Here is a 15,931-nt window from a genome sequence, read left to right as displayed (position 1 = left end):
GCTATTAAGAAGAGTATTGACACACAATGGCGTAATAACACAAACAGAATAAAACAATAACAATATATTACTTGTTTCACCACTTGCAATATATTGCAGCCTACACGAGTTGATTCATCACCATACTTAGTACCAGTGCACAAATAATGCATTATCGTTTTTTTTCATTTCAGTTTTTCCTGAGTTAACTCCATCAATTTATTGATTGATTTTTCTTGAACTAAGATTACGTAACAAACGTTGTTGCCTTTCTTTTACGCCTGAATTTTACATTTTCCGCCGTGGTGATAGAATTTTACTGATTGGTAAAATTATGGGCATCCCACGTACTTCTCACAGAGGCGCAAGGCGTAGGCCAGTCTGTAATGTGTCAATGTTGACTATACGTTGCCGTAATATTTCGCGTACACGTTATTTCATTGATAATTGCAAATCAGTTTTTTACAGAGGAATGTTTTTATTAATGTAAAGGCGGGAGGGCTGGGATGAAAAATATTATTGAAAAGTTCACTCGACTTTGACACGGAATTTAATCATAAATAATAACATCGTTTGTATTTTTTAAAATTTAGTCAAGAGTCATACTATTTTTTATTAAAATTTTACTAAGCAAATACCGCTGTTTCTTAAAATCTATTGTGACACGTGTTTTGAAAATTTAAAAATTGAAACATATACAGTGTATGAAAATGATGCGGAATGCATCGAAACACGTGTCACACAAGATTTTAAGAAATACTGGTATTTACTATTGAATTAAAAATTGATAGATTTTACCACAAAGTGACTGCCGAATCAAAAATCATACCTCGATACTTGGGCATTTCAATACTGCTGATATTTCAGTAACATGGAGGTTTTGGATTATATGCGTAATTCTCCAGTACATCTTAAGATTTTTTCTGCATTTGAAATAATTCAACGTATATTTCTTAACTCCACTTACACATCCACAAGCTCCCAGAAAACTACCCGACATATCGCTACTGTACGATATAGCTGGATTACAAAATCGTGGTTTAATCACGGTAAACGAACGTACCTTTGTGTGTTTTGCGCTGTACCATACGGATCGTGTAGCTGTTTACTCAGGGAGCTGTCAGATGCATCCGCATGTTGTGGACGTGCAGTGAAACGGCAGTCGTTATGTACTTGCGAACGTATAAAAGCCTATTTTACCATGTAGACTGCCCATTGTACACGCCTTATCGAATAGTGATTGGTGTGTTTAGACGGAGAAAAAATAGTGTACAGTGCGGTGTGTACAATTGACGGTAATGAGTTGATTTAGTGTATTTTAAATGCTGGTGTTTTATTTGAAAAGAAATGTGTACACAGAAACGGTGTGTTCGGGACCTTAATGATTAGTTTTAAAATTATGGCAAGATTGATCATGTGCCTACATACTATTATAATGTTGGTTTGCTGAATGCGAATTGATGTTAGACGCGGATATTATGTTACTTACCACGTAGGTTAATGAAAATGGTCGACGATTAATTTTATAAGTAAAACGAAAAGCACTCTAAAAAGGTATTTAGTCCAGGCGAATTAAGAATATTTTAAGTCAGACCTCGGAAAAAATGTAATAGTTATGATTTTTGGCACACGTGTTCTCTAAAACCCTAGAAGTCTCCCCATAAAAGTCCCCACCTACCGGATGTCCCCCCCCCAATGTACCCTTCGCCGTAGTTTTTTTTCGTTTTTCCACAAAAAACGGTTATAGTCCAAAGAAATCTGACGAAAGCATAAATGATCTCCATTAAATTGTCTATAAAATGGTATTTGTTTCATTTCTAAAAAACAAAAATACATCCAATATCCGTTCTATGGAAAAAATTAGGCGTAAAGAGACAAGTTACCTCTCCAGCGGTTGGCCGCTGATTGAATTCTGTGTTTGCGAGTATGGCTTTAATATATTTTAGTGCTTCGTAGTAAAATTATACTCACGCATCTCCGCGCTTACGGTGACAAGACTTCCTGATTCCTTGAAAATTTTATTACTTTATTGAACGGGCGTTATCACCAAGGATATTAATTATTAGATCAATACTGTTGAAGATAATCGCGTCCTAAATAAAAAATATACGGCCAACTGAACTGTGGGAGAACGCCGCTAGAAGAATGGAGAATACGTCGTTGTGCTGGGACAGCAGACCCGTTATTTTATTATTATCATTAGATGACAATATCCCATGGCAGGTTATTTCAATTATGTAAAATCAATCATGTGTATATTGGTGATTTGGAAAAATATGGGGTGTAAAACCACGTCGCGAAAATATTTATATCAGATTTGTTTTCGGGGTATATTTTAAAGAAATTATTATCCCTCAAAATAAGTACTTTTTAAAAATAAAGATGATATTAATATCAATACATACCTGGGGCTATGATTTCTCCCGATCATTGTGATGGATATTTTTGTAACCAAATACTACAGATTGAAGTTTGTAATATGAAATCTGTACCAATTCAGATATTCAACCCAAAACCAATCAGTGGGAATTTTAATGAGTATTGAATTTTAAATCCTTAGGCTTTAAAAAATCTAGTCATATTTTTTTAATTCATGTTGTAAACTGTAACATGAAAACACATATTGTTAATTATTACCTACACTTTCGGGGTATTAGGCAACATTTAAAAAAAAGGAAAAAATCATATTAATATATCTACTGTCTTATACCATAACGTAGTTCGTATTCATACTAGGGTTTCAAATATAAGTACCAAGCAAAATAAAATACCTTTTTTTTTTAAATAAAATCTACCATGTACAACATGGGTTCCCAATCTTTTTTTTAGTCTGGCATATATTAATGTCCCATCATAGGAAAAGGGAAGGGCCACAATAATTATTTAGAACTTATTTCATTCTTCTATCATCAAATGTAAATTATTACGAAATACTTTCCACCAGTTGTCGAAATTAATATGCAAGTACAATACGTATAACCCTCCCATTATTCAATAGATTGAACAAATGGATTTGATAAAAAATCTCCAAACAATATCATTTTCCCTCATACCATCGAGTAGGTACCCGCTGATCTTACTTCTTTTAAGTACAGTTTCCGAAAACTGCTTAGTTACAATAGCTGTGTACTTGGGTTAGTAATATTTGTTATCCATTTGATCTAAAAGTCGCCGTGTCACGCGCAAGGCGCGATTAATTGCAACAGCGAGCTCTAGGTTAGGTTACAAGCTGACTGTCAACACGTTATTACAACATGCACTTTCAGAATTCCTAATTGCACTTTCCTCCACTTTGTCATCGCCAGTACAATGTTAACGAGGTCACTCGATTAATGAAAGATAACATGCGATCATAATTTTGGTTAAAATAAAAATAAAAACTTAAAAACAATAATAATTTATTGCATATTTGACATCTCGACATTGATCTAGAAGAATATGGAAGTCTGAGCATTTTCAGACCGTCACAGGCTTTGTTAAGTGATCATTTTACATACGTGTAACATTCACCAATTCTACCCATGATTGACAAAACCACACTACTGAAATTTTTGGAACTCCTAGATATATTCATCAAACTCATGACACAGTACATGCGAGTTCACAACAGCTGTCTATGTTGGAATAGGGAATGATTTATTAAGCAAAGACTCTTTCTTTTTGTATGCAAGGTCCGAATCATGGATCAGCCAGACTTCCATACTCTATCTACCTCTTCCATATTCCATATACGTCTTTTTTACATGGGAATTGCATTTATTGTTTACCTTATTATGTACAAGGTTTATTTATCGTTAATTGGATTTTTGTTTCTTCTAACTAATTCAATATGTTTTTATTTGAATCTGTGTTGGGAACAGGAGGGATAATCTAGTGTGGGCCAATCAGGAACTTCTCAGCTCCATATACTTCTACGTTGAGATGTCATAAATGTAAAAAATACCGGAGATAATCCAGAATTGTGAACAAGTATTTAGACACACTCCAAAAGCTGTAAAGAAAATTTATTTTTTAAAAAAATAGTAAATTTTCATATTTAAATGTAGGTATTAAGAATTTCTCCCGGAAATGATTAATGCTTTTTTTCATGCCACTCAAATTTTAAGGACACATTTTTAATTTAATGTTATGTACTTCATCTTTATGTCAACATCTGTGAATGCAATTCGCATCGGATGCAATTTTTCATCGATTCCCACGACCTCGAGTTCGCGCAATAATGTTGCGACATGTTGATTACCCTATAGGTATTGTATAAGTTTGTACATACTCTCCGTAGTTCATACATTACCGAAAGACATGAATGGTGTATGGAAACATAACCATGACGAATGTAACTAAGAATTAATGTGTCGTAACTTACCATACTCGAGAAAATAACGCCCTGCAGAATCTAAAGCGTAGTAAGAGCTTATAATATTGTAATTATTTGGGAGAGGAATGCAAAAAGTCAAAAACTTACATGAATATCACATCTACGTATTTTTTTATACATCCCATTTACGTTTCTCTTCCAAATACATACCTATAAGTTCTTACCGCGCTGTAGACCCTGAACTGTTGTTAAATTTGAACGTTATTCGAAATAGTTTTCTTGCTTTATAAGATAAAACTAATTTTTTATTGATACTTTTCTTGATGACAAAGTTCTTCTCGAAACCAGTTGGAGAAAAGTACCGATAAAAAGTGATTAAAAACAAAGTAGTTTTATTTTATAAAGTTTATAAAATGTGCCTCAAAGTATCTGCGAAAAACATTCAAGAAATCTTCTTGCTTTTTATTCTTCTTTAGAGTTACTCTTATTCCCCTATTGAAATTAGCATTTTCACCTGATATTATGTGTTTTTGCGACAGAAATAAACAAAATATTTATTTAATATAGTTGAATTATTTATACAGTTTAATACAATTTCTATACATGTTTACTTAATACAATCTTATAATTTTAGTTGCGCTGAGCCTTTCCAAAAAAGATACTGAGCTCTTGTGCTCGGAGAGGGACTTTTTTCTTTTTCTTTTTTTGTTGAATAACAGTTATAATAAAGGTATTTTTTTTATATCTATATTTACCAAGGTCACATTGAAAAGTAAACTAACAAATAAACGCTTTTGGTTTTATTTTAAGCGAATTTCGAACGTTTCGGAAAGCCATAAGAGCGTCTTGGACTCGGCTGGGATATTATTTCGTATTACGGAAGAGTGGAGGTACAAATGAATGAATCGAAACCAAAATAGCTCCCCGAGTAACGACCGAGCCTGTGCAATTGTTTATTATTGTTTCGCAGAGAAAGGTTGACCGTTGACCCAGTTGGCCTGTACTAACCAGCTGGCGGGCACTAACGTCGCTCCGGCGCTATTCGCCTTGTTTACGCAAACAGTCCGTAATAGTGCTGCCGCGCGCCAGTAATAGTGTCCACTACCGATCTTATTATAGCTCTTATTAATTGTAAAGCCAATAATCCACCGATCGAACGACGTGGATAGAATATATGTCTTGGTATATTACAATCATTGTTAAATTTGTGGTATGGTAATATAACACTCTCCTTATCATTCATCGTTCACTTTGTGTAATAAAGTGGTATTACACAGAGTGAACCATGAATGATAACGAGAATGTTATATGTCTTTGGACTGTTCCGTGTCTGTCTGCTGTGTTGGCCGGGGTTGTAGAGGTTGTGTCCGAATTCTTCTTCATCTATGTCGGGATGTTAAAATTTTGTCATTTATTCACGCGAATAATTTCTTTTGTATGTCCTTAAACAGAAAATACATGCTAAAAATTGCACAGCATTTTATCATGATCAAACTATGATTTTCTTGAACCAAATTTTCAATTTAATCGTTTTCCAGTGTGTTTTTTTGTATTTCATTTCACTCTTTTTTATTGCGGTGACAGTTTTGCAGTACGGAAAAGGGTATTTGTTTATGAAGGTATTAGTGTTTGAAGAAGGTATTATGGAAAAAAGGTAATAGTAAAGTGTACAGGTGTATAGAAAATACATGCTCAAAAATCGCACAGCGTTTTGTCGTCATCAGAATATGATTTTCTCGAACCAATTATTCGAGTTGATCGTTTTCTAGTGTGTTCTTCGATTTCGCTTTCCACTTTTTTTATGGCGGTGTCAGTTATGCATTATGGAAGAAGGTAATAGTGAAGTGTACATGTCGCTCATTCCTTCCAAGAACGCCATAAATAAAAAAACTTGATTTTTCAGGAGAACGTTTTTAAAGTTTAAAAATATATTACAATGTATTAAAAATAAATATCAGGCTTTTTATTGAACTTTTTACTCTGCAACAGATCTTTTTAGGTAAAACCTGAATGTTTTTTCTCCATTTGAAAAATATTTAGTATATTTAAAAAAATAATTAAACAATATCTTTTCTTCAAAATGCAAAAACAACACTTTCTGCCCAGTAGAGGGTAAATATTAAGTTAAAAATATGCCTCTTTTGCTGGGATATAGTACATTTTCTGGGCATTCCGAAAACATGAACAACTAAAAATTGTCGATTCTTTATTTATGACGTTCTTGAAAGGATTGAGCGATGTGTATTCTTACATACAGAGGGTTAGGAGCCGCTCATAGCCGTCGCTCAGGTCAGTAGTGAATAAACACTGAGCGCCGCGCAATCGTCTCGTGTTTCACACGCCCCTTCCTCCCGACCTACGCCAACACGACGTCAGACATGCAGCCTTGTGTATTAACCAACTAACCAACTGTCACGCTCCCCGCAGGGATAGACAGTGAGAATAGAACGCCACACCGCTCTGTCTCTGCAAACATTCTTCGCCTCGTCCACGTTCGTGCTTCTCCTCATACGTACTCGCCGATTATTTCGACTCCCGACCTGACCGCTTTCAAGTATTTGACATATCTGATCGTGCCAAGTTTTTTTCGGCAGTCATATGTCCCTTTTTCCTACTACATTTTTTGCCTCATAAAATTATTTTACCGTTCTTTCCTCGCTCATTTGTTCCACATGTCCAAACCATCTAAATAATAAATTTGGATAATTTACAAATTGCAATTTTCGTAAAATACTACCTCAAGGGCGCGCATAATCGATAATTACTATCTCAGCTTTGCATTCCTTCCTTATTTCACCGTTCGAACATCTATTATACCATACATCGTTTTGCCGCACAATCGTCTGAGAGATGGCATATCGACTGTATTCAGTCTACTTTCATCCTTCTTTTGGCGACTCCATGCTTCACTTCCGTACATTACGATTGGAACCAGAACAGTTGAGTACTGCCAGTTTGGCTTCTCTTGCACTTTTTTTGTAAGGATTTTAAAAAGGTTGAATTGGTGTTTTTATTATTTACAAAAATACTTCGATTTAATACTATTTCTGTGAGCCTGGGCGGCTCACTATTAAAAATAGGTATCGAATTATGGTAGAGTAGTTTTTTTAATATTTTTTTTATAAATATTTGTTAGTTGTATTAGAAAATTTGCCTTGCCTTTTATGTACAAGGATTTATAGCATATTTATTGTAGTTTATATCTCTTAAAAATGAAAGAGGATGTGTATGTAAAGTTCACAATAAATTAATAAAGGTGATCCCTAAAAACACAAAACAAAAGATACAACAATACAATTGAAGAGTGGGTTCGAACTCTGAAACTCTGACTCGAGATTCCGCGACACTTACCACGGGATCACAACCCGACACTTCTTATTTGGAAGTTTGCGGGAAATAGGCGAAACCCGTTCGTCTGACATTTGCCGGCGGAGTGGTTGCCAAAATATCTGACGCGCTTGCCAGCCGGCGCGAGTGACGCGGAATGCAGTTGCGAACGTCAACAATAAGATTGGCTTTAAGTCATCGATCTAATATTATAATCTGCGCGGTGCGATGAACTTAAAATACCGGTAATAGACTGCTAGAAACTATGAACGAATCTGCCGATTCAAGGTAATAATAATTATTACTGTCTACATTTTAATATGATTGAATTAACCCTTTGCACTCGAAAGTTATTTGGTATGTGCATACGCCAACTCAATTCAATTCCGAGACTTACTGTACTTCGATGATTCTGGTTTAATTATATTGAAAAGGAAATAACTATACATTTAAAATATTGAGTATTAGGACTTTATTTTCTTGGCGCCATAACAGCGGCATTCGAGTAATATGAAGGCGGCTCCTTGACCGAGGTCGCGAGCGTGGTAATCGAACTTTTGAATCACCCTGTTACGGAGGGATACGCCACGCCAAGGTGGCTCACCCCGTTAAACTTTGTCTTTTGATTCGGGTTCCACAATTTGTATTCCGTTTTGTTTACTCCAACCGAACTTAAGGCCCACTATTCGATGAATCGTAACTTAAATTTCTTAAAACATCGTTTTTGTATTGATAAATAAGTTTTTCTTCGTAATAAATATATGGTTTTGGAAAAAAAAGAGTTATTGAAAGGTAAAAGTTTAAAAAAATCATGAAAATACATATTTTAAAATATACATTTTCCAAAAAACAAACAAAATTCAACATACATACTTAATGTTTTTAAAATTTGATTTTGAAATTCTAATTTGAATTCCAATATTTAAATATATGTTTTTTTTTATATTAAATATATATGTTTTTGAAATGACGTCCGGCTCTCAGTGCTGCCGGATGCTTACTGAATTATATCATTACGAGTAAGCCCTTAACCGAATGCAGTCACGGTCCTACTATTTCGCGTGTGTTTAGCAAAAATTGCTGTGGCCGCTCACGGCCCAACGGATAAGGGTCCCGATAATGCGCAATCTTAATCGAATCTCGGTTGATAAATCGGTTGCGAGAGGAAAATAAATTGAAATGTGGGCTCGCGTTGCCTGAGTACTTACTGATCGAAATTATTCTTCAATTACTGCCATGTGACCCGAGATCGAAAGTTCACGTCCGATCATACCTTTTTTCATTAAAAATTTACACATACATAAAATAAATAAATATACATATGTATACGAGTATGAAACGCTTTTTTCCACAATTGATGTTTTTCTGATTCTGATTATCAAATTTGCAATTAGTTATAGTGTATGCACCGTTAGTTTCTGAAACATATGCAAAACTTTTTCTAAATTTTCTAATTAAATTAATCAATTACAGAAAATGAACGCCGAACCCCTGTTTAAATTTTTAGATTTAAGTTTTGTTCTTGGTGGAACTCCATTTTATATAATAAAAAATAACTATATAGTTTTTTCCACATAAATTTTATTTGACCAGCGATGAGGTTTCGTTGTAACTGACATCAGACTGGTCAAATAAAATTTATGTAGAAAAAACTGTAAAGTTGTTATTTTACTATACAAAATGTAAAGAAATGATAGTACAAAACTGAAATCTAACCTTAAATAACTACTCAACATAGATGAATAAGAATATAGAAAATCTCACATATTCTTCTTCATCTATGTTGAGATGTCAAAAAACACGTAAAAAATCACTCCTAACTGGAGATAATCCAGATTTGTGTCAAGTATTGACCACAGTAAAAATGACAATAGTACAATAGTTATGTTAGGTTACTTTCAAAATAATATAGACAGAAAATATAAATTTGCGGGAAGGAGTATTTTTTAAAAATAATAGTCGTAAATGTGTATAACTCGATTTACTGTTTTGTTAAATTCGATGTTACTGTTCTGTTCTTAAACTTGATGTTACTGTTGTGTTGACGAGTCTCTAAACGTCCTTCCTCGCCTTTTGTCCCCATAGTAGCCATCCGGTAATGACGCACGTGTCTCGTTGGTCCACAGCTCGTGACCGCTTCCCGTCCACATCCAGTACGGACGAGAACGACAGCGGCTCGGAGGGCTCCGCGTCGGGCGGCCGCGGCGGCGGGGGCGCGCGCTCGGCCGGCGCGCACGCGCACCAGCCCGGCTCCGTGCGCAAGCGGCGCGGCAACCTGCCCAAGCACTCCGTCAAGATCCTCAAGCGCTGGCTGTACGAGCACCGCTACAACGCCTACCCGTCCGACGCCGAGAAGCTGACGCTGTCGCAGGAGGCCAACCTGACGGTGCTGCAGGTCAGTATCCAACATCTACCTCCACTACCCTCCTGCGCGCCTGGCGCCTGGTATTCGAGCGCGCTTAATCAGTAACGTTTGTATCTGTTGTGTAATGGTTAGCACTCTCGGCTGCAGTGCTAGAGGTCCCGGGTTCGATTCCCAGGAGGGGGTGATAATGAATATTAGTGATTTTTCAGTAAAATATTTATTTTATATTACCCTGTACTGGTACCTGAAGCGTAGGGCTAATCACCTTTCCTTTATGAGTTACCGATTACGATAACACTGCGTTTATATGATCCAGTGCCCTATGCACCATTGGGTGCGGATAAGGGTCAGAATGAAAAGGAATGAATAGTAATGACCTTATCAAAGATATTATTAGTATATAATATTCATATTAAAACATAATTGTTTAATTCCTTCTTTTTTGCTTTTATAATGAGACCGACAAGGTAAAAATACCCTTCCCGTCTGAAGTGTGTTTCAACAGTTTCAATCCTCTTGGGTTCACATTTAGGGCCAGCACAGCATAAAAACACGAAACAGAGCCAAGGCATTTTCAGAATATGTTCAGTCATCGCATTTCCCACTCGACAATTATTCGTCGTCATTCTATTACGGAACCCTTTCACAAGTTGCGATTTTTTTTCTTGGCGAACCCAATCACAGTCCTAACAAATGATGGTAAAAAAAACAACCCCAACTCGCAGCCTAGCACAAAGTCCTAAACATGACATAAAAAGGCAACAACACAATGCAAGCACATTACATAAAGAAAGCACCCTTATGTTGCAGAACGTTGATCAAACAATCATTTAAAAATCACAAGTAAAATTTAAAAAATCTATGTTTGGAAAATATATACATACAGGTGGCGCAAAATTAATCATTATGTCGCTCACTCCTTTCAACAACGTCATATATGAAAAATCGACAATTTTCAGTTGAGAATTTTTTCGGAATGCCCTGTAAATGTACTATATCCCAGCAAAAGCGGCATATTTTTAACTTAATATTTACCCGCTACAGGGCAGAAAGTGTTGTTTTTTCGTTTTGAAGAAAAGATATTGTTTAATTATTTTTTTAAATATACTAAATATTTTTCGAATGGAGAAAAAACCTTCAGGTTTTACCTGAAAAGATCTGTTGCACAGTAAAAAGTTCAATAAATGGCTTGATATTTATTTTTAATACATTTTAATATATTCTTAAACTTTAAAAACGATTTCCTGAAAAATCAAATATAAAGTTTTTTTCGATATGACGTTGTTGAAAGGAGTGAGCGATGTGTATTAAATGCTGAATTTTTGAGTCTACTACGTTGTATTTTTTTTAAACACTTAAAAATCAATTTTGTGACATTTGTTTCGCCTAGTTATGGCATTTTTAAACAAATGTGACGATTAGATGGACTGACGGTCCTTATATAGCTATACAATTCTAATTTATTATTAGATTAAAACCAATATTTTTAGCTTTTCCACTTTTTTATTTGACCAGCGACCGGGTTTCGTCGTTACCGACATCATCAGACTGGTCGGTAACGACGTCGTAACGTCGTAACCGTACAGACTGGTCGGTAACATGTCGGTAACGACGAAACCCGGTCGCTGGTCAAATAAAAAAGTGGAAAAGCTAAAAATATTGGTTTTAATCTAATAATAAATTAAAAATGCAATTCCATCACGAAGTGTCAGTGGATAATATAAATACAATTCTAGGTACTTAGGTATTAGTTTCAACATGTGCAGTAATAATTTACGGGAGACAACAATAGTTAATGGGGCATGTAGGTACGTATATTTATGGTATTCATTTTCGGGGAAAGGAAGAATTCATTGATATGGTATTGTGAGACCATTAATGTTTTTATAGCTTAAGACAAATGTTGAAAATTATATTACCGATTAAAACTATACAACAACTGTCATTGTGTATTATCCCTGCGCACTTAGGCGCCATTCCAAGGAATCTTTCCGCGAAATCGTTTTCATTCAACTATCACACGGTAGAGAAACACACTATGCACTTTGAAATTGAAGTAAGGTTTTGACCTCGCGTGTGTATTTTATCTCTCAGTATCTAAATGATGCTTACTCGAGCCACTCGCATGGGATGAATTTTAGCCGTGAATGAGTATAAAAATAACATTGTCTTGGACTTCAGTACGGCGATTTCGCTATGATGCGGAACGAACGCTTTTATATTATCTCTTATTATCCCTCATGTCAGGATGAAAAAAATGTGTATGTGTTCTTATAATACATAAAGATTTCAGTGTACGATTTTATTTACTTAAGACTTATATGTAAATAAGGATAAAGCGGTATAGCCAATGCAGAGTGGGGATCGAACCTTGGACCTTAGACCGAAGCCCACGGTACTAGCATGTATCAGCGATGAGTTCCAATAACTACACAAAAAGGATTCTGAATATTTATTCATTTCACGGCAACCATTCAGTGCGATGTGTCTTAGGAAAATATTGCACAAATTGGGGCGTTTTTTTTTGTTGTTGCCGTATTGAAAAATATATATCTGAAACCAATAATACCTATAGTATAGAATAATTAAACAAATTTATGAGGCGAAAATGGTTGGTAATAAAAGCAGAGGAAGATCGAGGAAAACTTGATCAATTATTTCAAATATGTACTTGAAAGTGGTCATGTCAGGAGTCGGAATAATCGGCGTGTTTGATTGATAAGATTGAATGTGGACTAGGCGAAGATTGTATGCAAAGACAGATTAGTGTGGCGTTCTATTCTCTCTCCCTACCCCTACAGAATAAATAATAATAAAATAAAAACTTTTCCCCTTAAAATAAATTCAAACGTACGCTAAATTCTACATTAAAAATGTCGTAAATTGATCTCAACGTAGGTACTGACCGAACTCTTGAAATAGGATAGGCATGTGTAAAGATTACAATATTTATTTCGTGTTATCAATAAACGGTTAAATTATCGCGATAAAATATCGATATTATCAACTGGCGATTATCGCACCCGTTTTTGTGTAGGTACACCGTTTTACGTGTTTACAGCCGGGAGCCAAACTTTAATTAGACTTTTCCTCTTACCAGGCTGCAGTTTTCCGTTCTGAATATCTCTAATCCCTGCCATCTATCCGAATTCCTACCGTAAACTTTAAGACTTGCAGCTCTCCCGGAGGATGAATCTGGAATGTCTGATAAATGCGACTTCTCGTTAATGTCCAAAAGCTATAACCGATGTTATTGTGTATTTGGTTGCACTATAAAGTAGGACGGACGTGAATCGAATTCTCGGAATTAGCTGTTTCCAAATTGTGTCAGAAGGGAATGGTTGAACAGTTGTCACAAAATTCCGATGGCGGGTCGTTGGCCATTGCAATCAAGTGGCTATAGTTTTACATTTAACGCAGTTAATAAATCACAAGATACGACGGGTTTATTTGTGTACTATCCGCAAGCATCTTCTAGTTTATTCTTGATGTGGATCATTTCGGCTATTTTGGTGTGCCCGTATTTCCCTTTGCCGCATGCTGTCTCTTTACAGTCTAGAGTCTTTTGACCAGTGGTTCCCAAAAGCGGTTCTTACGGTCCCCGGGATATTTCAGGGGGCCAGTGCAAGGTTTAATATAAAATAAAATAAAATTGTGACACATATTTATCAATATAGGGGTTGTAATATATAACAATGAATAAATTATTAGCTAATTTTAAAATGAATTTCGTCAACGGTAATAATGCCATCTTCCTCACTCTTTATATTATTTTAATCTGGAATAAGAACTGGCTGAAAATACTTCTTCAACGAAATGTGTTATTTATATTTTATTTTTACTTCACCGTTTACCTACCATTCAAGACATCAAAGTTAAATTTGTAATTTTCTACTATGCATTTATCTAATTTTTCACCCAGGGTCCGTTTTCAAGTTTTGACTATGAAAAGGGGTTCGTGGGTATCCAAAGAGTTTGGGAGCCACTGGTCTAGACTGATATGTGTGACATACCTTTGAATTTAAATAGTATCGATTTAGGGATCTCGTTTGCGATTTCAGCTTTGTCGCGAGACATTCTTCAAACAGAAATCCCTAGTAAGATAGGCCTCTTCGCTATACATGTACGAGTATGTACTCGAAATATCCTGAAGGCCGTATCAACGACCGCGGTTGACACTCGGTTATTTTCGATGTTTTCTTCGCGTATTCAAATATAAATAATCATAAAAAAACAGTTAACACATTTCTTAAGATTAGAACAATATAATTATGGGGTTGTTTTGAATGCTGGATTTTAATTTAATTTAAAAGATGGTGGCGAAATGTACATACCCCACTCGCGACGATTAAACTTTCGACTCCATTCTGAACGACATTGTTGCGCGTTTGTTAGGTTTTGGCATACGTGCTTACACACACACAAACACATGAATACACACATACCATATAATGTCGGACTGGCAGTACTATATCCATCTCATTTATCCTCTTATTCGCTTTTCACGCTCGACGTCTTGTCTAAACGCCTGACCATGATGTTGAATGGGTTAATTTTTCAAGGCGAACTTGTATGAAAAAATACGATTTTTTACCACCGAACCGCGTGTGCAATTTATGAAATACGTATATGGTATTTTTGCACTCTCAAAAGAGTGTAAAATAAAGTAATTTAAAAAGCAGAATTGCAGTAGGTACAAGTGATTTATGTAGCGAAAACTCCCTAAATGTATTTGGAAAAAGACTTTATTTATTGGGTAAAAAAATCATTTAAGACCGTTCCGAATTTTCACCATCTTTCTGTTATATCGACTCTACACAGTGGCAATAAGGAAGAGGGTATGTCCTGGTTGACAAAATCGTCAGTATAACCGATGTTGAAAAGAGTCTTATTTGAAATTTGTTGATTTGGCGTTAGATTCGGCCTTTGCCTCGGGGGCATCTTTTTTTTGTACGGTTCAAGGCCCGATATTGGCCAAGATTCCAGATCTGATTGTCGTTAAATGCATATAGCCCGTATTGAAAAATTATAATTAATAAATATTCGAGGCTTTATGTTCTCTTCGTTTATTTATTTGGAAAGTTGCGTTGTATTTTTTTAGTTCCTATAAAATTTTAACGGGTGGTCACGTACCGTACCTCGATCGAGCCATTTTGTTACAATATTGGGTCCGTTGCCCGAGTCCTCCTTATATGTTGACACTGTTTCGAATAATCAACGACAAGTTCGCGATTTAACTTTTGTTTTTTTCGTTTTAAACTTTATTATTCTAAACCCGCGGCCTTAAGGGGATGTACTAAATTAGAATGTTCTAAAGCAGAGTTTTTGTGATTTTTTTAGAAGGGGAAGAAAGTAATGAAGTTATTGAAGTAAAAAATGTATAATAGTTTTCTAAGCCTATTTTATGGGCGTCTTTTCGCTTCAGTCTTCAATCGTCGTGAAAGATTAGTTCTCTTAGTTTTTGACCAAAACAAAAAATATGAAATTATTGTATATTTTTCTTCTGGGTAAACTAAAAATGGGACAGAATAAATGTGAAATTCAAAAATTTTTGGCGGGTTTAAAAATTAAGGTGCTATAACATTTGTTTTAATAAACTTTTTGACGATTTTTCAATACATTTTTTAAAATAATACACTGTTTTTCAAAAATTATTTTTAGTCGATGTAGGCAGTGAAAGGGATTAGTATTTAGTTAGTTCAGTTATTCATCTAGATCCGATTCCGACCTGACGTTGGCCGGTACACAGACGCCTCCACAACCTCGACCAGCACAGCAGACATACACGGAATAGTGCAAAGACATTTACATAAAATGGTCAGTCATCGCATTTCCCACTCGACCATTATTCATCGACATTCTATTCAAACTTTTGAATATTGAAAGCTGTCCCACCGCATGCCCAGATCTGATACAGAAGCATCTAGACTTCCTGACAGATCTGC

The 15,931-nt window shown here is 35.4% G+C and overlaps 1 protein-coding gene across 7 annotated transcripts in view; it reads left to right on the top strand.

The window, feature by feature from the left end:
• LOC148307553 (uncharacterized) overlaps positions 1-15,931 on the top strand; it is a 111,163-nt gene that overhangs the window by 86,829 nt on the left and 8,403 nt on the right. For all 7 annotated transcript variants that reach the window (XM_088263268.1, XM_088263265.1, XM_088263263.1 and 4 more), the window contains exon 2: positions 9,748-10,016. In XM_088263268.1, the coding sequence (XP_088119394.1) occupies positions 9,748-10,016 (269 nt within the window). The remainder of the gene's footprint in view (positions 1-9,747; positions 10,017-15,931) is intronic.

Source organism: Brachycentrus maculatus, unplaced genomic scaffold (genome assembly GCF_059751285.1).
Source record: "Brachycentrus maculatus isolate JH-2025_06_01 unplaced genomic scaffold, ASM5975128v1 h1tg000197l, whole genome shotgun sequence".
Taxonomy (NCBI): Eukaryota; Metazoa; Arthropoda; class Insecta; order Trichoptera; family Brachycentridae; genus Brachycentrus; species Brachycentrus maculatus.
This window is presented reverse-complemented; position numbering and strand designations above follow the sequence as displayed.